The sequence below is a fragment of the Gorilla gorilla genome, chromosome 10, assembly GCF_029281585.2.
Source record: "Gorilla gorilla gorilla isolate KB3781 chromosome 10, NHGRI_mGorGor1-v2.1_pri, whole genome shotgun sequence".
In the NCBI taxonomy this organism is placed as follows: Eukaryota; Metazoa; Chordata; class Mammalia; order Primates; family Hominidae; genus Gorilla; species Gorilla gorilla.
Genome location: NC_073234.2, coordinates 123,675,721 through 123,700,983, shown reverse-complemented (window position 1 = coordinate 123,700,983; position 25,263 = coordinate 123,675,721). Strand labels below are relative to the sequence as shown.

The following is a 25,263-nucleotide window of genomic DNA, read 5'->3' as shown; positions in this document are numbered from 1 at the left end:
GGAGGTGGAGACTGAGAAGACAGGGAGACTGCAGAGAGATGGAAGAGACGGAGAGGGCCAGGAACAAAGAGAGGCAAACACAGAGACTGGGGGAGAGAGAGAGGCAGAAAGAACAAGTCAGATATGAGACAGAGGAGAGTAAGAACAGGACAGAGGTGGAAGCAGGGAAAGAGACAAAGGACAGACAGACCAGGGCAGAAAAGGAGCCAGTGCTTTGCAATGTAAGGAACCCATTGGGCAAAGGGGTTTAATCAAGGAAGCAGAAGGTAAATACCTGCTGCCCAGATGGTCCCCGGCCCTGCTGTACACTGAGCCCATAGGACACACACCGGCAGGGGAACAGCCAGAGGAGGTGAGGCCCTGGATCCATATGAACTCGGGTTTTGAATCCCAGTCCTGGTAATGGCAAGGAGAACTCACTGTCTCTAGGCTGAGGGGCAAGAGGGAGCAGTGGTTCTTGGTGCCTGGAGAATGTAGCTGTGGCTCGACCCATGGAGACCCTACAGGGAAGGAGCTGGAGGGTAAACACCCAACCTTGCTCTCCTCCAGCCCTGCAATCCCTGCTTAACACTGTCATCGATCAACCAACCAGGCAGGTGTGAGGCAAGCTACTTGCTCCCCTGCCTCAGCTTCAGACATCGCCGTTGGTAAAGTGGGACTGATACCAGTGACCTTGCAGGGTTAGGGGGAGGCTGCAGAGAGAAAAGGTGTGCTCTCACCCACGGTGTGCTGCATCCCAGCAGCCACACCAGCGCTGGGGCGCAGAAGGCTCCACATGTCCTTGGAGGATGGATGAATAAATGAATGATCCCCGCCTCCAAAGGCTTCTCCTGTAACCAAGATTGGAGGCATTTCACATTCAGGCTATTAACCAGAGGCAGAGGGACCTGGGGGAGAAAATTGCAAGGGACCCGGAGCCTTGCCTTGCTCTGTCTGTAAAATGCATACCCTGAATCTTGCCAGATTGATTTTCTGGGGGGAAAATTGCAGGGGACCCGGAGCCTTGCCTTGCTCCGTCTGTAAAATGCATACCCTGAATCTTGCCAGATTGATTTTCTGGGGGCCCTTGGGAGGTTCCACTGGGGCAAAAGCCAGAGTTTTGTGGAATGTTCCAAGGAGGCGAAGCAGTGGACAAAGAGAGTGAGCTTGTCAATTCAGCAGGGTTTGGGCTTGAAGCCTGTCTCTGAGCATTCCTTCAGAATGGCTAATTGGACCTACCTTACTTACCTGAGCTCTCTGTGTGACCTTGGGCATGTTAGTTACCTTCTCTGTGCCTGTTTTCTCATTAGTAGCAGTGCTTACAACAGTGGCTGGACTGTAGTGAGGACTGTATGTGTATTTGTTTAATAAAACTTAAGCCAATAATGTCCATTGGAGGCTTTTGTTCTGCATGGCAGGAGAAGCCAGATGTGACCTTGAGGCCCTGTCCCTTTCCCAGCAAGGGTCCGGCAGCGGGGGTGTGGGCAGGACACAACCGTCTGCCTGGTGACCATCCCACCCCCAGCAGGGGCTGGGCTCGACAAGGAAGGACTAGGGCCCAGGACTCTTTGCACAGCCTCTCCTGGCTGGGCTGACGTTGTTACTTCCGTTGGCTGGTCCAAGTTCATTCCCGCCTAACGGGGAAAACGGGTGGAGCTCTGAGGGCTGCATGTTTGGCCCCCTGCCTGGCCACTGTGGCTTGGTCAGGGATTCAGTAACCAAGACTCTGAGCTGGGCACCACCCAAGCATGAGCCCCAGGCAGGGATTGGAGTGTTTGTTTGTTTTGGGGTTTTCTGGACCTCAGGAGAGGAGGGAGGGTTGACATAATTATACCCCTCCATCCCTCCACTTCTCCATCAGGGGCCCCCAGAAGTCCCTGCACTTGTATTTTCTTTCTTCACTGTGCTCATTTCCCAGTAGCCCTATTTCCTAGTCCTGTGACCCCTCCCACCCTCTCTCCCATGGAGCCATTCTAATGTGTTCAATGCGCGTCTTGCTATTTGGCTGGATTCTTGCAAAACGTGTGTTGCCGCTTTGCAGACATGTTCTCAATGTACCACAGCACTATTAGGGTCCTGATAGCCAGCACCTGTGGCTCTTTGTTGAACTGATCTCAGAGGCTGGGAGTGGCTGGGAATGCGCAATCCAGGACAGGGCGGAGGCATGCAAATACTCCTGGAATGTGACCTGCACTGTTCCCAGGGTCCTCGATGGGTGTGAGCCAAGGCCACCCTCTGTAGGACTCTGTGGGATGCTGCACCGCTGCCTGGCCTCCTCCCACTTCCTCACTCCCTCACCAGTTTTTCCTGAAATGCTTCCTTAATAAATCACTTTTGCCAGAATCGTCCCTTGAGGATTTGCTTCTGGGGAAAGAAGACATATCCAAAAACGATGCACATGGACACCTCCCTGTGTGTTTCCTTGCACGGAGGTGGGGCACTGCCTGGATATTCACTCAGGAGCCATCACAGAGGGTTCGCAGATACCTGCAGCATGGCATGAGGTGCCTGTGCTCCCACCCGGCCAACCTGGGAAGTGTCCAGCTTTCTAGTTCTTGCCACAGTCTAGAAGGTGTAGAATGTCATCTGGTTGTGGTTTTCATGTGCATTTCTTTGATCTTCAATTTGTAATATGCCTGGGTTTGGGTGTCTCCCTCCTGTCAATTGCCTGTTCCTATCATTTGCCCATTGTCCTGTCAGGGTCGCTGTTTTTTGGATTTGCAGGAAGGGGCTCCTTGAGTACGCTAGATAGCAATCCTTTTTGGGTTTGGAGATTGTAAATATCTTCCTCCACTGGAGGCAGGAAGTGTGTGTGTGTGCATTCGAATGTGTGTGTCTGTGTGAGCACACATGCCTGTGTGTGTATGTGTGTGTAGCCCATTATAATGGTGGGATCTGGGCTCCCACATGAGCTAAGCTTCAGGGCAGAGAGGTGGAGGCTGGATTCCCAAACACAAGATGAGCAATTGAGTGGAGCCACAAATAGCAACACTAATAACAATAACACAACAACAACATGGGCATTAAGCTCTGTATGTTTCCAAAGCCTCAGTCTCCTCGTCTGTAAAATGGGGGAAGGATACACCCCCTTTGCAAGGTTGTTTTGGAAAAAGTCTGTGACAACATTTCTAATGGGCTTGGCTCCTGCCACATAGTAGGTGCTTAATAAATTATGATGTCAGCAATAGTAAAGCATGTGCTTATTATGTGCCTACTATGTGCCAGGCACTGAGCTGGGGGCTGGTGGAGGATGAACACATGTTACATAGTAGGGCTTTTTTGTGTGGGTGGCCTGGGTGGCATTTTCAGGTAAGACATGGTCTGCAGCAGAGGGAGAGGCCTGGGGAACTAGACAGAGTGAGAATCAGAACCAGGTACTGATAGAAAACTTGGGTGGACGCGGCCGAGCACGGTGGCTCATACCTGTTATCTCAGCACTTTGGGAGCCCAAAGTGGATGGATCTATAAGGTCAGGAGATTGAGACCATCCTGGCTATATGGTGAAACTCCATCTCTACTAAAAATACAAAAAGTTAGCTGGGCGTGGTGGGATGTACCTGTAGTCCCAGCTACTCGGGAGGCTGAGGCAGGAGAATCACTTGAACCCGAGAGGCAGAGGCTGCAGTAAGCTGAGATCGCACCACTGCACTCCAGCCTGGCAACAGAGTGAGACTTCGTCTCAAAAAAAAAAAAAAAAAAAAAAAAAAAAAGACTTGGGTGGATGCTGATTGTGGTCAGAGCCACCACTGACAACAACAATAACAACATTGACTTTCTGCTCTACAGTGATGGAACGTGCTTCGCAGGGCTTTTTTCACCCACCTGAGCCTCTGTGTCCCTCCCTGTCTGAAAATGCATATAATTGTGTCCCGACCCTGTAGGGTGGTCATGAGGATTGGGTGAGATGGGATAAACTCCTTGGCTCATTGTCCAGCACAAAGGAAGTACTTTATTAATGATTAATGGTGAACTTTCTTATGCTAGGCAGTGCTGCAAATGCTTCACCAATGCCACTTATTCAATTCTCACAACAGCCCTAGGAGGTGGGTCCTTGGATTATCCCCATTGCATCAATATTGAAATGGAGGCTGTAGAGAGGGCTAAGTAATGTGCCCAGGGTTGCACAGCTCACAGGTCATGGAGCAAGAGTCCAGCCCTGATGGATGGGAAGCAATATCCTGGGCCCTTAATCCCTTTGTTGTGTTGTTCTATGTTCTATGGCATCAACAATGTCACTGTTATTATTTCTAATATCCAGACAGATCCATTGAGACAGAAAAACAAGCATTCATTCATTCATTCATTCATTCATTCATTCATCAAACAATATTCTGGGTAATGCACTAGAGTTACGTAAGATATTACTATTGGGGAAATTAGGTGATAGGTACATGGAACTTCTCTGTACTACTTTTGCAATTGCTTGTGAGTCTGTAATTATTTCAAAATAGAGTTATAAAAGGAGTAAGGCAGAAGTGACCCCTATGTGATTTCTAAGCACTAACCCCCAAGGTTAGCTTGTAAAAGGCCGTGTTCCCTGGCGCACCTGCTCCTGGAGCCCAGGGCTGCCAGGCAACAAGCCCACTCCCCTGAAGCTGCCATGCTGTGAGTAAGCTCAAGCCACATGGCGCCCTGGTCCGTAGTGTAAGAGAAACAAAACAAAACCGAACAAAGCCCAGTATCCAGAGGACCTGTCTGGTGCCTGGATTCTGCTCCAGTCTGAGGAAATGGAGCTGAATAAGACCCAATTCTTGTCCTCAGATAACTTGTTATCTAATCAGATGCATATGCCAGCAATAATCACATAAATGCCATGTGCCCCACATGGGTGAGCAGGACCCTGTAGGAGCCAGAATGGGGCGTGTATTTGTTTTGCAGCGCTGCCATAACAAACTGTCACAAACTGAGTGGCTTAAAACAACAGGAATTTATTCTCTCATGGTTCTGGAGGCCAGAACTCTGAAATCAAGGGTCGTGCTCCCTCTGAAGGCTCCAGGGGAGGATACTTCTTTGCCTCTGCCAGCTTCTGGTGGCTCCAGATGTTCTTTGGCTTGGGGCAGCATCCCTCCTATCTCTGCCTCCATCCCCACATGGCCTTCTGTTCTGTGTCCATGTGAAATCTTCCCCCTGCTTTTCCTCTTATACGGTGACTGCAATCTGGGGCCCACTCTAATCCTGGATGATCTCATCATGAGATCCTTACCTTAATCTCAGCTGCAAAGACCCTTTTCCCAAACAAAGTAACACTGACAGGTTCTAGTGGATGCACCATTTGGGGGCGGGGGGTGGAATGCAGAGGGCATCCTTCCACTTACTACAGGAAGGAGAGGGGATGCTTCCTAGAAAGGATGCCTGAACCTGGTTGCTAGGGGTGAGGTTGACTTAGAGAAGGAATTTAAAAGGCAGTAGAAACTCCTACACTGAAAAAAAAGTGATTTTGATTTTTAGAGACTGCCACCTAGCAAATGTGTTGGTCAAGAGAAGTTTCAGTTGTTCCAGTTCATGCCTCTCCCACAAAGCACAGCTCTCAGACCTCTGGGGCCTTGACCTTCTGGGTCTTTCTCTGACATTCTTGCCAAGACTGATGAGCTGGGAGGAGCACCTGGTGCAGGCATATGCAGGGCATCCCAGAGCTGAAAGTGTTCTCGAGACCCTCTGCTGCCCAGTCCTGACTCCAAACACAAATTCCTGTCACTTTAGCTATTCTAGTCCCGCACAGCATGTGGGGTGGGTATTGTTACCATCTTCATTTTGCAGATTGCACATCTGAGGCCCTGACAGGAGAAGCAGCTTGCTCAGGTGACACAGCAGTTCTCCTGCCGCCCACACGTGGACCTTGTGCTGCCATCTCCTCCCTGGCATTCCCTTCTGGAGCCCTTCTGGGACCGTCCCAGGGAATGGACCAGTATGACTGGCTTAGGGAGTTCGGACTCAGGGGGATAAGAGCGGAGTGGCTTTTGCCCTGGGGCCAAATCCAGTGTGAGTTCAGGGTCTCAGGCAGAATCTTGGTGCTGGGCCTGGAGAATGGGCTTCCTCTGGGTTCTCTGGGCAGCTGAGGGTGGAAAGGGAGGCAGACTGGTGTCAGGCCGGCCTGCCTCCATGGGCTGTGATGAATGATGTGGTCTCTGGTGAGTAACCCCCGTGTGTGTGTCCCAGACCTCAGCTAGATTGTCCTGAAAACTGGGAGGGTGAATTCCCTGAGGGGCTAGGAAAAGTGGAGCAACAAGGAGGGTGTCCCTGTAGGGTGGAGCTGGACGGCCTGGTGTATCAGGAAAGGTGTGAACAGACATCGGTAAATGTGTTCTCCTTTCCAGTAAGCAGTGTGGTGAAGAGCAAGACTCATAGTCAGAGCAAACCCAGATGTGGATCTGTCACTGGCTGAACTCTGTGACATTAGCATCACTTCCTGCCTTTGCAATGGGAGTGATAGCAGTACCACTCCTGGAGGTTGTTGGAGATGCATGAGCTGATGCAATGAAAGTGCTTGATACAGTGTTTGGACTCTTATGTGCACCCAATCAATTATTAGTTATTACAAGGAAGTAAAACCAATATAAAGTATAATTCGATGTAGACATAAGGACCAACCAAAACCAGTGCAGAAACCTGCAGACTAGAGGTTTTTGTGCCTTTGACCAACAAACATGACTCTGAGCTTCCTTGTGGTCACATCAAAAAGGGAAATGTGATCAGTTGTAGAACATGGATGATCAAGAACGAGAAAGCAACCCAGTTCCTCAAGAGAAGCAACATTTTTCCTTACCCTGAATCCTCCAGGGTATTTCTCACTGAGCACAGAGCTTCATAAAGGGTATCCCAAGGGAGTCAGGGAGCAACATCGTTGGCTAGGAATTACACAGCATTGCAGGTGTGATTTTCATGTGGTAACTGACTGCAGAGGCCTTGAGGAGGAGATGAAGGGAAATCTATGAAGGTGGCTCAGAGAAGGCAGCTCTGTGGCAGGACCAGGAATGTGACAAAGGTTTGGGCTATCAGGATTGAAGGCTGAGGCTTACGGAGGTCAGAGTGGTTGGGATGAGAGCTGATAATCCCTCAGGGAAACAGGAGGAACCCAACAGCCTTTTCACTTGGGATCCTTGGAAGTCAGATTCTGGAGTCAGAGTTCCCTGCTGTGTGGCCTCAGGCAAGTGTATTCACCTCTCTGAACCTCAGTTTTCTCATCTGCAAATAGGAGTTATTTTTACAGGGCTATTATGGAATCTTGCAAAGCACATACAGTGAGAGATCAAGCAAACGTTAACTATATGTATGTACATATTATGTACACTGGACCCTTGAACAAGTCAGGGGTTAGGGCAGCCAACTCACTGTACAGTCAAAAATCCACATATAACTTTTGACTCCCCCAAAATTTAACTACTGACAGCCTCCTGTTGACCAGAAGTCTTGTTAATAACATATGCAGCCAATTGACACTTTTTTTTATGTTATATGTATTATATTCTGTACTCATACAATCAAGTAAGCTAGAGAAAAAGAAAATGTTATTAAGAAAATCATAAGGAAGAGAGACTATATTTACTATTTATTAAGTGGAAGTGGGTCACCACAAAGGTCTTCATCCTCATTGTTTTCATGTTGAGTAGGCTGAGGAACAGGAAGAGGAGGGGTTGGTGTTGCTGTCTCAGGGGTGGCAGAGGCAGAAGAAAATTCACAAATAAGTGGACCCACGCAGTTAAAACCTGTATTGTTCAAGGGTCAGCGGTATATATAGTGACACATATGTTTTTCATAAGCTTCCTGGTTGTGGAGGATTTAAGGAATTTGGGTAACTAGAATTTTACAGCTCTTTATAATTCACAATTGGCAAAGGCTTCATTGTCATTTCACATGATTCTCCCAACAACACGAGGGAGGTGTTCTTACCCCCACTTGAGAGGAGAGGACATTGGAGCGTAGAGAAGCAAAATCCTTACCTGTGTCCCTCTTTTTTTTTTTTGAAGACAGTCTCACCCTGTGGTCCAGGCTGGAGGGCAATGGCCTGATCTTGGCTCACTGCAACCTCCGCTCCTGGGTTCAAGCAATTCCCTTGCCTCAGCCTCCTGAGTAGCTGGGATTACAGGCACGTGTTGCCATGCCTGGCTAATTTTTGTATTTTTAGTAGAGACCGGGTTTCACCATGTTGCCCAGGCTGGTCTCAAACTCCTGGCCTCAAGTAATCCTCCCACCTCAGCCACCTGAAGTGCTGGGATTACAGGCATGAGCCACCGTGCCTGGCCTCTGTGTCCCTTTCTGACCTGCCCTTGATCCCACAGCTGGAGAGACAAGTGGCCAGGAACTCACTGGTCCTCTGGTTTCCTAGCCTCATCCCACCTTCCCAGGCAAAGACCATTTTAGAAGGGAGTTAAGAGTGGAAGCCTGAGAAATAATAACAACGACAATAACAACAATATAGTGCTTACCCCACAAGGGGACCTGTTCCAAGCACTTAATCCTCACAACCATCTTCTTATGAGGCAGGAGCTATTATTATCAAGCCCATTTTACAGATAAGACAACTGAGTTGCAAAGAGGGTAACTGACTTGCCCAAGGTCACAGGGGAGTTCCTGCAGATCCAGGATGTGGATGCAGGCAGTCTGGCTGGGCCCCAGAGTCTGCTCTTCCGCTTGGTTTGGTAGCAGAAATGTGCTCAGGACAGGAGGGATGTGTGTTAGGACAGAGTAGAGGCTCAAAGCAAACCTGTGACTTGTGCCTCCCTTACGCTTCCAGAGAGAGAGGAGTCTTGGGGTGGGGGCGATGCACCAACAGGGGACACGAATCCACTGAATTCCTGGAAGGATGAGGAGTTAGGGGTGGAAGGAGGGACATGCCCAGAGGATGTCAGCGCCATTCTGTGCCAGCCCAGCCTGGCCCCAGCTCTAAGATGAAAAAACATGGCCTCTGACCCCAAGCTGCTCCCAGCCCAGCCAGAGAGCCCGACATGATGTCATCTGCTTCAGGCTGCATCTCTGCAGATGCTGTGCGAAGCACTCAGTCCTGAGTCCCAGATCCTCCTCGACCTCCTCTCGGGACTCACACACCCAGCCCACTGTCAATGAGGGAGGGGAAGGTCAGAGATGGGGAGATGCCCGGCATGCCCTTCCTCCTTTCTCTGCCTTCCACCTTCTTAACTCATACTTGTCCTTAAAACTCAACTCAGATGCCGTTGGCCCCAGGAAGCTTCAGACTCCCAGGCTGGGTAACAGCCCCTCCTCTGGGCTTTTTGGGGCATTCTAGTCTTGCCCCAGCCTCAACACTGTCTCTTTGTCTCATACCTGTGAGCTCCTTTTGGGAAGGGACCCTAGTAAGGCCATGTCCTCATCCCTGGTGCCTGCACAGTTTGGCACAGGGAATGTCAACTTGGTCATTTCTTCCAAAAGGAAGTTTGGTGATGGTCATCAATCTGAGCAGATCATGGTCTCAGGGGCAGCGTGGAGTGATGGTTAAGAGCCCAGGCTTTGCAGATGTGGTTCAAATCCCAGTTCTTCCAGCCCCTGCCTGCATGCTTGGGCATGGGTCCTGATCTCTCTGAGCCCTGCTGTAGCCCCTCATGGGGTTAAAGTGAGACCATCTGGACTGAGGGCTTAACATGGTCCCTGGCATACACAAGAGCTCAATGTGCATTCCCCACTACCATCATGCACACCTGTCAGGTTTCCTCCAGTCATGGGAGGCCAGCTCCAGTGTCCCCATCTTCTCTCTGCATTCCAGTGCCATAGAAAACCCTTGGGGACCCCTTGGTGGGCACTTCTGAAATATTGTCCCAGCATAGAGTGGGATGACACCCAAGCTTTGATTGTGAGCCATTTGAGTGCAAAGCCCTCAATGGAATTTTCCAAGTGGGTTTTATTTAATAAAAGCAAAAGATGACTTTTATGTAATAAAATATAACCTTAAGCCTGTAAGGATCAGTAATGAATTTATGTGCAGGAAGGTTGGAGTTATTTATAATAAAGCATTGATTAGCAGTCTCGTGAAGCTGAAATATCTGGTTTGGAGCCCATTTGACAAGATGGGGAGATCTTGAGCAGCAGAAAAAAGTGCATGGGCTCTGGGGTATTAGAGCCCTGGTTTTAAATCCTGCTTATCAGCTGTGCACCTCTAGGCAATAATGCAATCACTAGTATTTATTGAGGGCTTACTATGTGCCGATACCAAGCTAAATGCTCCACATTCCTGATGCCTCTAGTTCTTATATACACTCTGTGAAGTGAGAAATCCCATTTATTGATAAGAAAACTGAGATTCAGGGAAGAGAAATCACTTGCCCAAAGCCACATAGCTCATAAGTGTCCGGGGTTAGGTATGAACCCTGCATGTGATCACTGCCTCCAAGATCTTGCAAACTTGCAAACTCCTCAGAATATGTTTGTTCTTCCATAGACTGGAAAAATACTCAGCAAGATTGTTATGGGGCTTGTTTAAAGTGCCACTTAAGTTGTCTGCACAGCGGAGGCTCAGTGGATATATTTGTGTCTGTCTTCACACCAGACTGCTGTGGCTTCAGAGCCTGCATCTCATTCATGGTTCCCATAGGGCTCAGAGAATATCCAGCAAGAATGATGCTTCTTTCTCTGAGCCTCAGTCTCTCTATTTCTTAACACAAAAGGAATAACACCTGCCTGGAAAAGTCCCAAGGAAGACTAAATAACAAGAAAGAATAAAAGTTCTTGGCACATAGCAGGTACTCTGTGTGGGTCTTCTTCTGTTTTCTCTGTGCTCACACTTCCTAAAACAGTATTTTGTGGGTCCTGCCCTGGTAGTGGAGTTGAGTCCCGACCTGGTAGTGGATTGAGCCATCCATGTGCCTCCTCTGTGTCTTCCTTTACTCATGCCCGACTCCAGCTGTCAGCTAGGGATGTGCTGGGAGAGGGGAGTGGTTAGAATGAAGAGTCCAGCACTTGACCTGGGAAGAGTCAGTTGACCTAGGTTCAAGGGACTCCATCCCTTCCTGGCTGCATAACCTTGGTTGAATAACAGCCTTTCTGAACTTCTGCTTCCTTCTCTGTAAAATGGGAATAAGAACAACAGATCTTATTTCTGGCTGGGTCCACTCAACCCTCTGGTTCTTAGACCTGGATCCAATTGCTGCTTTTTTTTTTTTTTTTCCCTACAGGTGTTTCTAGCTGTGTACAGGGACTGATTGGCTGAGGACTCACATTGGAGAGCTGCAGACAACATAACGGTGAATGGTGAGGAGGTCTTGTGGTCTGAACTCCAAAGGGCACCAGTGACCACTGACAGATTGGGTGCACAGGGGGATCACAACAAGGCTGTCCACTTGGTTTTAGAAGCATGTTGGAATCAAGTTCACAGCACCATGTACCTCTTCTTCATTGCACTTAGCATTATTGCAATGTTCCCATTATTTGAGGGACTTTTTGATGAACAATTGTCTCCCCCACTAGGCTCTAGAGGAAGAGAGTGCCCCAAGCAGACAGAAAACATGGTTGTCAAAAGGATAGACTCTGAAGCTTGGATTCGAATCACAGGTCTGCCTTTTCCTAGCTGTAGGACTTCAGGCAAATGACATAAGCTCTCTGTGACTCAGTTTCCTCATTTGTAAGTTGAGGCTCATAACCTACCTACCTCATTGAGTTGTTGTGAAGATTAAGAGAGTGTAGAATGCAATAGTGCCTGGCATGTAGGAGGTACCAGAGAGGCATTTGTTCAATAAATAAAATAGCAAAGAAGGAAATGGTTAAATCACAAAACTGGACTTGCTCAGAGTCAGGGAGAACATTGTTGGTCTTGCTGGTATTGGTCAACCTCTTAAAGCCAACTCTAGGGTTCCTCTAATGGTCCCCGTCTTCTCTTGCAGAGAATGGAGGATGAAGATTACAACACTTCCGTCAGTTACGGTGATGAATACCCTGATTATTTAGACTCCATTGTGGTTTTGGAGGAGTTATCCCCCTTGGAAGCCAGGGTGACCAGGATCTTCCTGGTGGTGGTCTACAGCATCGTCTGCTTCCTCGGGATTCTGGGCAATGGTCTGGTGATCATCATTGCCACCTTCAAGATGAAGAAGACAGTGAACACGGTCTGGTTCCTCAACCTGGCAGTGGCAGATTTCCTGTTCAACGTCTTCCTCCCAATCCATATCACCTATGCCGCCATGGACTACCACTGGGTTTTTGGGACAGCCATGTGCAAGATCAGCAACTTCCTTCTCATCCACAACATGTTCACCAGCGTCTTCCTGCTGACCATCATCAGCTCTGACCGCTGCATCTCTGTGCTCCTCCCTGTCTGGTCCCAGAACCACCGCAGCGTTCGCCTGGCTTACATGGCCTGCATGGTCATCTGGGTCCTGGCTTTCTTCTTGAGTTCCCCATCTCTCGTCTTCCGGGACACAGCCAACCTGCATGGGAAAATATCCTGCTTCAACAACTTCAGCCTGTCCACACCTGGGTCTTCCTCGTGGCCTGCTCACTCCCAAATGGACCCTGTGGGGTATAGCCGGCACATGGTGGTGACTGTCACCCGCTTCCTCTGTGGCTTCCTGGTCCCAGTCCTCATCATCACAGCTTGCTACCTCACCATCGTCTGCAAACTGCAGCGCAACCGCCTGGCCAAGACCAAGAAGCCCTTCAAGATTATTGTGACCATCATCATTACTTTCTTCCTCTGCTGGTGCCCCTACCACACACTCAACCTCCTAGAGCTCCACCACACTGCCATGCCTGGCTCTGTCTTCAGCCTGGGTTTGCCCCTGGCCACTGCCCTTGCCATTGCCAACAGCTGCATGAACCCCATTCTGTACGTTTTCATGGGTCAGGACTTCAAGAAGTTCAAGGTGGCCCTCTTCTCTCGCCTGGTCAATGCTCTAAGTGAAGATACAGGCCACTCTTCCTACCCCAGCCATAGAAGCTTTACCAAGATGTCATCAATGAATGAGAGGACTTCGATGAATGAGAGGGAGACAGGCATGCTTTGATCCTCATTGTGGAACCCCTCAATGGACTCTCTCAACCCAGGGACACCCAAGGATATGTCTTCTGAAGATCAAGGCAAGAACCTCTTTAGCATCCACCAATTTTCACTGCATTTTGCATGGGATGAACAGTGTTTTATGCTGGGAATCTAGGGCCTGGAACCCCTTTCTTCTAGTGGACAGAACATGCTGTGTTCCATACAGCCTTGGACTAGCAATTTATGCTTCTTGGGAGGCCAGCCTTGACTGACTCAAAGCAAAAAAGGAAGAATTCTCAAAAGCATTGCCATGAACTGGGATTGGCATAGGGCGGTGGGATTAAGCTGCCTATTGTGTGTGCCCCAGAAATGACACTCTCCAAGGTCCATTCCTGGTGTGAGCAGTGAGGGGGTCAGAGCAAACCCAGTGTGATGCAGATCACACTTGGCCCTTGTATATCTATTATCAGTAGCTGGCCAGAAAACCCTACCTTCAAGTCACTGCTCTGTGTTAAAGTATGTGGAAATGTGATCTGGGAGAGGAAGGTGACATATCAGCCCATGAACTCCATAGGCCATGAATTTGGCTTTCGGATCAGCTAGGAAGACAGAGAACTGGTCCTGAGAAGTCCTGTGGGCTCTTTGCAAGGGCAAGACAAGTGAGGGATGCAACGAGGACTTGAGATTTGGCAAAGGAATGAGAAAGGAGAAAAGAACCTTCAAAGGATGCAGGCATGGAGCAGCTCACCCTAGAACATCGCAGGCTGATGGTGCTTTAGGCTGGAGCTATTTGGGGGGTCAGGGTGGTGCCAGCCCCTGATCTCACCTTGCCCCTCTTACCTGGGGGTGGGGTTGTGGCAGGCATCTTCACCAGCAGCCCTCACCCCATCACAGGGATTTTTTTCTGCCTTTCCTAATCCACTCAGCTCTGGCTGGAGGTGCTTAGAAGAAAACACTGGTGGTGGGGCTTCTCATTCTGGTTAATTTCCTCAACGCCTTTGGAGACGGGTCCAAGATGAAGCTTTGGGAAGCAACTCCGGAGAGTCCCCTGGGAAGAAGAGTATGTCCGAGGACTCAGTCACTTGAGACAGAGTCTGGAGCTGGACTCCTTGAACTGTGTTTCTGAGCTGCAGACACCAAATACCTCCTGGATACAGGTGCCTGGCATGGCTTTTCTCATCTAATACTGACACGTCCCTGTGGCCACAGAGTGTCATAGCCCCATTTACAAATGACATAGCTGAGGCCCAGAGGGAGAAAGTAACTTGCCTAACATCACACAGCTAATCAGTGGCAGAGTTAAGATCTGAACCTGGCTCTGTCTGGCTCTAGAAACTCTGTTCTTCTATTTGGAATTTATCTGTGGAGATTATTTTAGTATATTGATAGCCTACATTTATTTAGCACTTTTTATATTATGCACTTTACATATGTTTTCTCATTTAATCATTACAGCAACCCTGAGTTAGGTATGGTTATAACTTCCCTTTTACATAGGAGGAATCTGAGGCTTAGAGAGGTTAAGTAACTTGCCCAAAGGTACCCAGCTAGTCTCTGCCAGGGCTTGGATTTGAACTTCAGTTTGCCTGGCTCAAATGAGGCTGCAGAGTCAGGAAGGACCTAAAAAGTTTGGAGATTTTTGCCATAAATATTGATTCTTCTGCAAATGAATATGAGCATCTTAATGGCCTTTAAGAAACTTTGCAAATAGTTTTCAAAAATGATGCAACATGGCAGAGAAAATGCACTTGGCTTCCAGCTCCCTCAACAGCCATTAACAGCCTCCTACCACGGCTCCCACCCCCTGTGTCTCCAGAGATCAAGGCAATGGGGAGGGAAGGCTGGCAGGAGGCAGTCCCTTGTGGGCCTGAGGACCTTTGGCTCCTAAGCGTCCACATTCTGTTCTCTTCCAAGCCCCTTCATTGTTAAGCTGATTCTCCAACAAGATGCAACGAACAGATGCAATGTCTACCCTGCGCTGGGCGAGTTCCCGAGGCCATGGGCTGTTTGGAATCACACTTCATTAAGAGACAAACTGTTCTTTCCCTTATTGTGCCTTAATGCTTATGACAAGGCAGCTCTGAATTGACCCCAAGCTGGAGCCTCTGAATGCTTTAAAGAGTTTGAACATAGACGGTTTGAGAGCAAAAAGGGAGCTTTAAATATTGCTCAGTGGCCCCCATCTCCCCTCTTCCCACATTTACTGAGGCACGAGAAGGGATGGGACCTGTCCCAGGTCACAGCAGCAGTTGTCAGCGACTTGGCCCTCCTGGCTTGTAGGATGCTGCTTTCCCTGGGCTTCTGGAAGTCCAGGCCAGGATAGGGGAGCCAGGAATTCATGTTGTCATTGGAAAAGCTGATAAACAGGAGCACAATTCAAACCGGCTGTTTTCCTCCTTAGAGTCTGGCCTCCCTCTTTCTGGCTGCTCTGTGGGTCTTCCTGTTCTGACTTACGTTCCTGTCAAGTATTTAAATGCAGCCTTAACATCCCATACAGTCTTGTCCCCACAGCTTCATGTGAACATCTCCATGGGTCATGCATGTATCGTCCCTGCAGTGTGCAAAGTGTGCTCACCTGCATTGCTGCACAGGCAGCCAACACACTTAGTGCCCAGAGCCTTCTCTCTGGGCCCAGGACTCAGTGATGGGGCCTTACTTAGCCCTGCCTCCTGGGTGGGGAGGGGGAGCTGAGGGATCGTGAGGACAAGAGGTAGAGGGAAAAGAAAAGAAGACGGTGTTTGAGGATAGGGGAGGGACAGGAGAGGGGACAGAAAGGTCCCAGAGCATGATGATGAAGGAAAAGGATCTGGCATTCATGAAGCACCTACGATGGTTCAGGCACAAACACTGAAACCTCAGATTGGCCCTGGCAGAAGGGGACCGTCATAGCAAGGTGGGGGAGGGGGGTGCAGAAAGTGAGTTTCTGTTTCAAGAACAGACTTCACTAGTTCAGAGTTGCACAGGTAGTGAGGTATGGAGCTGGGCTTTGAATCAGGTCAGCTGCCTGAATGCCCAACTTCTTCAGTCCTTGGAAGGAGAGGGTGGGGAGAAGAAGAAGGAAAAGACAAGGAAGAAAGAAGAGAGAAGGGGAGAGGAATGGAAGTCCAAAGAGCGGGAGGAATTTGATTTCAGAACCATCTCCAGCTGACCCTTGAGCCAGCCAGGACAGGGAGTAGGGAAGAGCAAGAAGACGAAGGGCCTCAAGCACCGGGATGCCTTTGCCAGCCTTAGATAATTCCCAGGGTGCACAGCGCCCTGCAGGTTCTCGGGGTCCTTCTCCAGAGAAGAGGCACAGAGATTCTGGCAGCAAGGTTCAGAAGGGGTGAGGAAACTGGGCACTGACAAAGGGAGGGGATTGGCTCAAATTTGACCCCAGAGTCAGCTCTGGTGGGGTTGGGAGCCTGGATGGGTGGGAGAAGATAGAATCCAATCGTGAAAACCATAAGGGACCTTCAAACTCATCTTGCCCAGATGTCTCCCATTTCACAGATGAGGGAACTGAGGTTTTGAGAGCTTCCCCTGAGGACTCTGCAAAATGAGGTGGTGTCTGGTTTGGATGAAAGTGGTCGGTGATTCCTCAACTCCTGCCCTGCCTCCCTCTCTCATTCCTCCCTAACATGTTATGCTCTTGTTGGGGCTGGGATGCCCTAGGCCCATGGTTACCAAATCCTGGGTTTGGAAAATTGCTGCTGGGGGTGGTATCTAGGACCAGAGAGGAATCTACTATTTCTACTGTGAAATAATTCAGCAGGGGCTCTGCTTACTTCTTCCCTTTGAGGACAGTTTCTCTCAAAGAGACTGAAGCAAGAGTGTGTGGCTCAGTTCTGGGGGTTCCTGCCATCACCTCCCTTTTGCCTTCCTCATTTACTTCACAGAACAGCAGCTGAGGCTCAGAGAGGTGAGGCAGCCAGTGCAAAGTCACAGAGCTATGTTGTGGGCAGCAGGAGAAGCCCTGAAGTCCCCAACCTGCCATTCTCAAACCTTCGAGCTCCAAGAAATTTGCATTTTGAAAAAAATTCTTTTCACTTATTTTGCTTTTCTAGCAACTGAGGATGTGAAAGAGGTAGTTACTCACCCAAGATAATATAGTAAACCCTAGCAGATAAGGGACACAAAGCCAGGCCTCCTCATGGCCAGGTCTATACTCTTTGGCACTGCATCAGGTGGCCCAAGGACAGATGCTCCTGTGACACATTCATCCATTCACCTTTTCACCAACCCATTCACCCTAACATCCACCCACCCATCCACCCACCCATTCACCCACTCATTCACCCCAAGATCTACCTACCTATCCAACCATCTATTCACCCCAATATCCACTCACACATCCACCATCCATTCACTTTAATATCCACCCACACATCCACCCACCCATTCACCCACTCATTCACCGCAAGATCCATTCACCCATCCACCCACCCATTATCCCAAGATGAGCTCACCCATCCACCCCAACATCCACTCATCCACCCACTTACCCACTGACTCTGACATCCACTCACCCAGCCATTCATCTCAACATTCGCCTAGCCATCCATCCACTCACCCATTCACTTACATAACCATCTATCTATCCACCCATTCATCCATTCCATTAAAATGTATTTGACAGCTACTCTTTGGCTAATTCTGTGGTAGGCACTATATACAGAGAGATGATCAAGACGTACACAGCCTCTGTCCTCCTGAGCTCATTCATTGACTTATGAGAGAGACAGCCAATAATCAAAATTATACACTTCCCCCAATGGGAAACAACCCCAGGAAATGTTTTCTCTGTTGCCCAGGCTGGAATGCTATGGCACGATCACTTTAGCCTTGACCTCCCTGGGCTCAGGTGATCCTCCCATCTCAGCCTCCGGAGTAGCTGGAACCTCAAGCACATGCCATCACACCCAGCTAATTTTTGTATTTTTTATTTTATTTTATTTTTTGTAGAGACAGGGTTTCTCCATGTTGCCCAGGCTGGTCTTGAATTCCTGGGCTCAAGTGATCCTCCTGCCTCAGACGTCCAAAGTGCTGGGATTACAGGCGTGAGCCATGGTGCCAGGCCTGCACACACATTATAGAGGGATCCGATCCTGTCCAAAGACTAAGGAAACTTCCTTGGGGAGGGGACACTTGAGCTGACATGTGGAAGATGGGTGGGCACGGATGTGGTAAGGAGGTGCAGGAGGAGGGTGCTCCAGGTGGAGGGGACAGCAGGGGCAGTGGCATTGATGCAAGAGGGAGCAATGCTCACAGTGACGGGAAGCGGTGGGGGTGGGGGGCTGGCTGCAAGGAGGGTGTAGGATGAGTGAGACCAGGTGGGGGTGGAGTGGAAGGGCCAGGCAGTGGGGGAGACCTTCACCCTGAGATGGGGCAGCCATGTGCAGGGGAGTGCCATGCTCAGATCTGCATGCTGGAACAATGCCCCTAGCTGCTCTGGGGAGGACAGGTTGGAGAGGGGCAGAGTGGGAAGCCCGGAGGCTACTGCAGCCTCAGATGAGCCATGGTGGAATCTGGACTGGGGAAACAGAGGCGATGCTGGAGAGAAATGGACTATCGGAAAGATATTTAAAAGCTACCCAAGCTTTCTCAGGGGAGTGGTTAGTGGGAAACCAACCCAGGGCCCATTTCTGCTACACAGAGGCCTCGGTGCATTGCTTTATTGTCTGAAATTAATTGTAAATATTATTCAAATGTACCTCCCAATGCACAATTATATTTCTCAGGGGAGCCCTCTGAACACATAATAAAGCCCTATAAATAATACATATATTAACCTAAGAGGAACAGAGGCATGTTAATGCTGCAATTGCAGGTTGTGCTGTGGGGACTTTATACAGATGAGATGCCAAGCACTTGGACTTGGGGTTTGACTTGGGGGTCACCTGAGTTCTGTCCTGGGAATCTTTCAGAAGTCTCTCCCCCTGGGATATGGGGATACCCCCAGACAAGTCAGGCAGCTACTGCTCTAGATATCTAGTCAATAGACAGGTGGGGGCAAGATGAGAGTTGGTGAGGGAGGAAGAAGCACAGGTCTATAAAACACTTCCCTTGTGCTCAAAGATGCAGAAACAGCAACAGCAGTAATAATAGCAAATACTAATTCAGCCTTGTCTAAGTTTTGGGCAAGCTCTTCAGTTTCATTGTCTCATTGAGTCCTTGCAACAAGGATTCCACAGTAGGGGTATTGCTATCTCCATACACAAGTGAAGAGATTGAGGTTCAGAAAAGTGAAGTGACTTTGCCCGATGCCACACAGCTGGTAAGTGACAGAGCTGGGATTCAAACCCCAGTATGTTTATCTTGAAAGCTCCTGCTGTTTTCCCCAGAAATGTGCAAATACAAAATGTCCTCTGTAGAGACCCTTCCCTGGAGAGAAGAGGACAAGAACATATTCTCTTTCCCATGTCAAATTTTGAGGATGTGGGAGTCGGGGAGTCTGAGGAATTGCTTTTTCCTTGAGAGGAGGAAATTGCATTTGAATGGGCTTGTCACTTTCTCACAACCCTGAGAATCTTAAGGTTTTTGCGTTTGGAAAGGACTACTTCCTCAAGTTTGTCCCTTCCTGTTCCCCCGTTTCACAGATGGTGAAACTGAGACCTCTTTGAAAATAAGATGGAGACCACCTGCCTCACTGACTGCTGGGAGATGAGAAGTGTGTGAAAATGCTCACCTGAGTCACTCTTAAAACACCATCACCCCAGAGACCTGAGCATTCACCAAGCCACCCTGCTTCACTTCTTAGTTTATTGACAAGCACTTTGGTGCTAATCTGCTGTAAAGAATTTCTGCCCGGGGTCTGGGCTCCCCTGAGGAGTTTCCAGCAGAATCCTGGCTGAAGGGGAGGCGGGAGATCTTGGCAAAAACTGCTGTAGGGCAGACATGCTTTGTTTGGGGGCATAAATGTTACTCTTAAAGATTGTCCTGAATATGAGTGAGGGATGCTCCCCATCTTGACCTAGATAGTGGTTACACGGGGTAAGGGGTGGGGAATGGGGGTTCATCTGTAAAAACCCAATTATCTGTACATTGAAGATGAACGCACTTCACTGTAGTAAGTTATGCCTCAGCAAAAGTCTTTGTAAAAATAAAATAATTCATGTTGTCTGCAGAAATGAGTTCCCACCTCCACTGGTACCCAGGACAGGTAGTGGCAGGACAGGACCAGGTCTGATGGTTTGTCCTTGATTCAAGAGAGCATTTTAGAGGGCAGTGGCTCCTGCAGCATCCATCCAAAGAGGTAGAGTCTCAGGAAGGACTAAGCCCTCCTGGGGGCCTCCCCAGCCTCACCACCTGACTCAAAGGGCCTTTGATGTTTATGACATCGGGTCAGGTAGGCTCAGGAATCAGACTGCGAGGGCTCGAATCCAAGCTCTGCTATTTACATCAGCTAAGGGCAGGGTTAGAGTTAGGCTCTGTGACCTTGGGCAGGCTATTCAATGCCTCCGAAGCCTCAGTTTTCTCCTCTGTATGACAAAGGGCATGATAAAGGTTTGCAGCTCTCAGAGTTGCTGTGAGGATTCAGTGAGATAGCTGCACTTTAGCGTTTAGCAGGTGCCAGGCTCTTTCATCTGTATATGCATCGGCTTTCTTGCTGGCCTCCCTACTTCTGTCTTTGCTCCCTCAACCCACACTGTAGGAAGCAGCCAGAGTGAGCTTTTATCACAGAATACAGTAATCCAGAGCCCTTACTATGGCATCAAAACCCCTATGTGATCAGCTACTGCCTCCTTCTCTAAGTTCATCTCATGCTGCTTTCCAGCTAGGTGATCCTTTCTGCCTCTCACAAGCAAAATGAAACAAACAGATCAACAGCAACAATACACCCAAGATTGGTCCCACCTCAGGCCCTTGCACTTGCTATTCCTGCTGTTTCTGGGCCCACTTGCCTCTTCCCTTTGCATGACTGATTCGTCCGTCTCCTTCTGGTCTCAGTCCAAATGCCATCTCCTCAGACAGGCCATGCTAAGGTAGCCTCCATCCCTACTCGCTGCCTATCAGATCCCTATTTTGTATTAGTGTTTTCTTTATACTAGTTACTGCCATCTGAAATCATATTATTGTGTGTGTATTTAGTGGCCTTAAGTCTGGCCCCTACTTGGATACAGCAAGATGGCAGGGACTTTGGCCACCTTATTGTATCCCTAGCGGTGCTTAGCCCAGAAAAGCTGCTCATAACTTCTGGTTGAATGAATGAAGACATTATCATAAGCTGACATTATTTTTGCCATCATCATCATCGAGTTTCATGACAATCACTTTTATAATACACCATTTCCAAACTATTTTCACATTTTTTTCCTATCTTAATGAAACTTGGGGAGGGTGGGATTTTTCCTCATTTCACCAACATGGAAATTGAGGTCGCAGGTCACTTAGTTTAGAAGTGGAGGAGACACAGTTCTTTACTTGTGCCATTAAGAGTAATCACAGGCTGGGCGCGGTGGCTCAGGCCTGCAATCCCCATACTTCGGGAGGCTGAGACGGGCAGATCGCTTGAGGCCAGGAGTTTGAGGGCAGCCTTGTCAAGATGGAGAAACCCCGTCTCTATTAAAAATACAAAAAAATTAGCTGAGCATGGTGGCACATGCCTGTAATCCCAGCTACTCGGGAGGCTGGGACACAAGAATCGCTTGAACTTGGGAGGCGTAGGTCGTAGTGAGCCAAGATCACATTACTGCACTCCAGCCTGGGCAGCAGAGTGAGACCCTGTCTCAGAAAAAAAAAAAAAAAAAGAGTAATCACAGACAAAGGAGGTTTCTATTAAGTGCTTCCACCTCCCTTGGCCTTTTCTTTTCCCTGTTGTCTGATTTATTACAGCCAGAAAATAAAGGAACCAGATGCCTCCCTCCTCCTCATATTGTTTTGTAGTTCTTTTCCGGACCAGGGTTCTGTTAAGGGTTTGGCTGGTACCACTGTGACCACAAACTTCCTGTGTTTATCCCTTCACTTAGAAATCATAATCAACTGGGCATTAAGGTCTGTGCTGGACACTGGATGACGCTAAGACACCAACACACAGCCAAATACCTGGGGGTCCCATGGGGCCCAGAAGCCTAACACAGAAAGAGGCAGATCCAGGGTATCTTTGCCCTGGTTTCCACTATGCAGATGTTTTCCACCTTCAGAGCAACATCAAGATGACTGAACAAGTCTCCAGTTTGCCTCCAGATGTTGGGACTGCGGTTGTGGAGCAAGAGTACATACAGCGAGGTGGAATGGAGGCTCTCAGCCTTGCCTGGTGGCAGATGATAGCCTGGTGGATGGCAGGCAGTTTACAATACCTAGCCCACTGCCTGGGCACCAGTGCCTTACTGGGAAGGATTGACTTGTGATGGGATTTTAGGGATGGTGACAGGCAGCCAGAGGGAACTCCACATTGGTCAACCTATTTCATCCTTATCAGCAGCTTAAATGGTAAAACCACCTTGTCTTCAGAAACGAAGAAATGCTGGGTCAGCTGAAATTCGAGCCCTCACTGTCAGAGAAGCTAAGCAGAAACATCTTAGAGGTAGGGACAGGGGACAAATTTCAGACAAAGATCATGGTCAGGGAAAGCCTGCCAAGAAGGCTGCACATGAAGCCTCAGATCAGAAACCTGATGGAGTGGATGTATCCAGGCACATTCTACTACAACTTTGAAAACAGACCCATCCTCTCAGGTTGGAACACCACCTGGCTGTGCTACAAAATGAAAACAAAGAAGGACCCCTCAAAGCCCCCTTTGGACGCAAGGATCTTTGGAGGCCAGGTCTATTCCAAGCCTGAACACCACCCAGAGATGAGATTCGTAGATTGGTTCTGCAACTCGAGGCTGCATCATGACCAGGACTACCTGGTCATCTGGTACATCTCCTGGAGTCCCTGCCCAGAGTATGCAGGGAATGTGGCAGAGTTCCTGGCCAAGGATGGCAAGGTCACCCTGACCATCTTCGTTGCCCAACTCTACTACTTCTGGGAAGCAGATTACCAAGAGGAGCTTCACAGACGGTGTCAGAAAAAACAGTCCACATGCCAGCATGAAGATCATGAACTATGATGAATTTCAACACTGTTGGGACAAATTTGTGTACAACCAAAGAATGCTATTTGATCCTTGGAAGCAACTGAATACAAATTATGCATTACTGCACAGCATGCTGGGGGAGATTCTCAGACACATTCACTTACAATTTTACCAATGATCCTTCAGTCTCTGGGCAGCACCAGACCTACCTGTGCTACAAGGTGGAGTGCCAAAACAATGACGCCTGGGTCCCTCTGGACCAGCACAAGGGCATCCTACCCAGCCAGGCTTTGAATAATCTCAGTTGCTATTAAGATTTCCATGTAGAGCAGTGCTTCCTGTACCTGATTTCCTTTTGGAAGCTGGACCGGGCTCAGTGCTACAGGGTCACCTGGTTCATCTCCTGGAGTCCCTGCTTCAGCTGTGCCCAGCAAGTGGCTACATTTCATTGGGAGAACAGATGTGTGAGCCTGCACATCTTCGCTGCATGCATCTATAATTATCTCCCAGGATATGAGGGGCCGTGCATGCTGCAGAGGGCTGGGACCCAAATCTCCATCATGACCTCCAGAAGTTTAGGCACTGCTGGGTCACCTTTGTGGACCACCAGGGACGTCCCTTCCAGCCCTGGGATGGACTAGATGAGCACAGTCAAGCCCTAAGTGGGAGGCTGCAGGCCATTCTCCAGAATCAGGAAAACCATAGGATGGACCTCAGACTCTAAAGAAGGCAGAAAACCTGTGTTGAGCAGCAGAATGGAAATCTTTCAAGAAATGCAAACAGGCCATTCACCACTATCTCTGGCTGAGCAGTGGACACTAGCAAAGCAATGAGCTCCTGACAAGTAGATTTTTTTTTTTTTTTTTTGAGACAGAGTCTCGCACTATTGTCCGGGCTGGAGTGCAGTGGCACAATCTTGGCTCACTGCAACCTCCGCCTCCCAGGTTCAAGTGACTCTCCTGCCTCAGCCTCCTGAGTAGCTGGGATTACAGGCGCCCACCACCAAGCCCGGCTAATTTTTTTTTGTATTTTTAGTAGAGATGGGGTTTCACTATGTTGGCCAGGCCGGTCTCGAACACTTGACCTCATGATCCACCCACCTTGGCCTCCCAAAGTGCTGGGATTACAAGTGTGAGCCACCGTGCCTGGCTGACAAGTAGATTTTTAAAAAAATCAGAGTGAATTACTTTTAATCAAAAATTTATACCATGTTTCAAGGATACAGTAGTTAAGATTATGGTCAATACACACAGAAAGTTTTCAAATTTACTAATCCAGTGACCATTTGATTTTATATGTAGAAGAATAAAATGAAATACTAAATAAAAAAAAACTTCTAAAATTTGGTGAAGACAAGGCTTGGCAACGCCAAAGAAACTTTTTTCTCCTTGAAACAGGGTCTGGCTCTATAGCCCAGGCTGGAGTGCAGTGGTGTGATCATGGCTCACTGCAGCCTCGAGCTCCTGGGCTCAAGTGCTGTCCCCACCTCAACCTCCTAAGTAGCTGGGACTACAGGTGTACACCACCATGGCCAGCTAACCATAGAAACTTTCATCTGTTTATTCTTTCTTTAGGCACCATTAATACCTAAGGCAGGTAGAATGGGTCCCAGAAAGACACAATTGGTAGCGGCTGATTGTTGGCTTCGGTCATTGCCCATAGGTCAGCTGGTACAGGATGCCTTAAGGTGAAAAGGGGTGAGGGTACATGAAGAATAATGAGCACAGGGAAGAGAGAAGCAGAGCAAAGTACCAGATAAAATACCGGCCAAGCACAGATGAATGTCTTCAAGGAGCTGTTATGTTTCTCTGCACAATGTAAATACCCTTGCTATTTCAGGATGGCGGCTGGCCTGCTCAGTAACACACATGTTCCAAATAAAGATTTTGCATGAAAGTAAAAAAAAAAGAAAGAAAGAAAGAAACGAAGAAGTGAAGTTCAGTGGGAACAAGTAAGCTTCCCAGAACCACACAGAATCTACCCATTGATTTGTATTGAGCATTTACTATATGGCAGGCAATGTGCTAGGCTCTGGGGATACAGCTGCAGATGCCATCCTGACCTTCATGAATCTTACAACGTATTGGCATGCAGCAGAGCTGAGATTTGAACCCATAGCTGTATAACTGTGTGGTTTATACTCTTTTACTGCATATCCTTCCTGAGTTAAATAAATTAGATACAGAGGAATTAGGACAGAACAAAGGGAAAGACTTCATGTTATAAAGCCTTGAACTTGTCAGGAGTTAGAGAAGACTCACATTTTGGCTAGGGATTGCTGAGTTGAGACTGATTCTGGGTTTTATGACGCACCTGTCAATAACTGCTCTCCCATCCCTGAATTCTCAAAACAGAAAAGTGACCTAATCCA

General features: G+C 48.6%; 2 protein-coding genes across 2 annotated transcripts in view; both read left to right on the top strand.

The window, feature by feature from the left end:
- The window catches only part of CMKLR1 (chemerin chemokine-like receptor 1), a 56,370-nt gene extending 34,626 nt beyond the window's left edge, over window positions 1-21,744 (top strand). Inside the window, exons 2-3 of the mRNA XM_019039449.4 lie at window positions 11,097-11,172; window positions 11,802-21,744. Of these exons, the coding sequence (XP_018894994.1) occupies window positions 11,170-11,172; window positions 11,802-12,920 (1,122 nt within the window). The 5' untranslated portion in view covers window positions 11,097-11,169 and the 3' untranslated portion in view covers window positions 12,921-21,744. The remainder of the gene's footprint in view (window positions 1-11,096; window positions 11,173-11,801) is intronic.
- Window positions 21,745-22,228: 484 nt separating this feature from the next.
- LOC129525994 (DNA dC->dU-editing enzyme APOBEC-3G-like) lies at window positions 22,229-22,925 on the top strand. Its single transcript, XM_055358909.1, has one exon. The coding sequence runs from the start codon at window positions 22,335-22,337 to the stop codon at window positions 22,923-22,925; it is 591 nt and encodes a 196-aa protein (XP_055214884.1). The 5' UTR covers window positions 22,229-22,334.
- The last annotated feature ends 2,338 nt before the right edge of the window (window positions 22,926-25,263 follow it).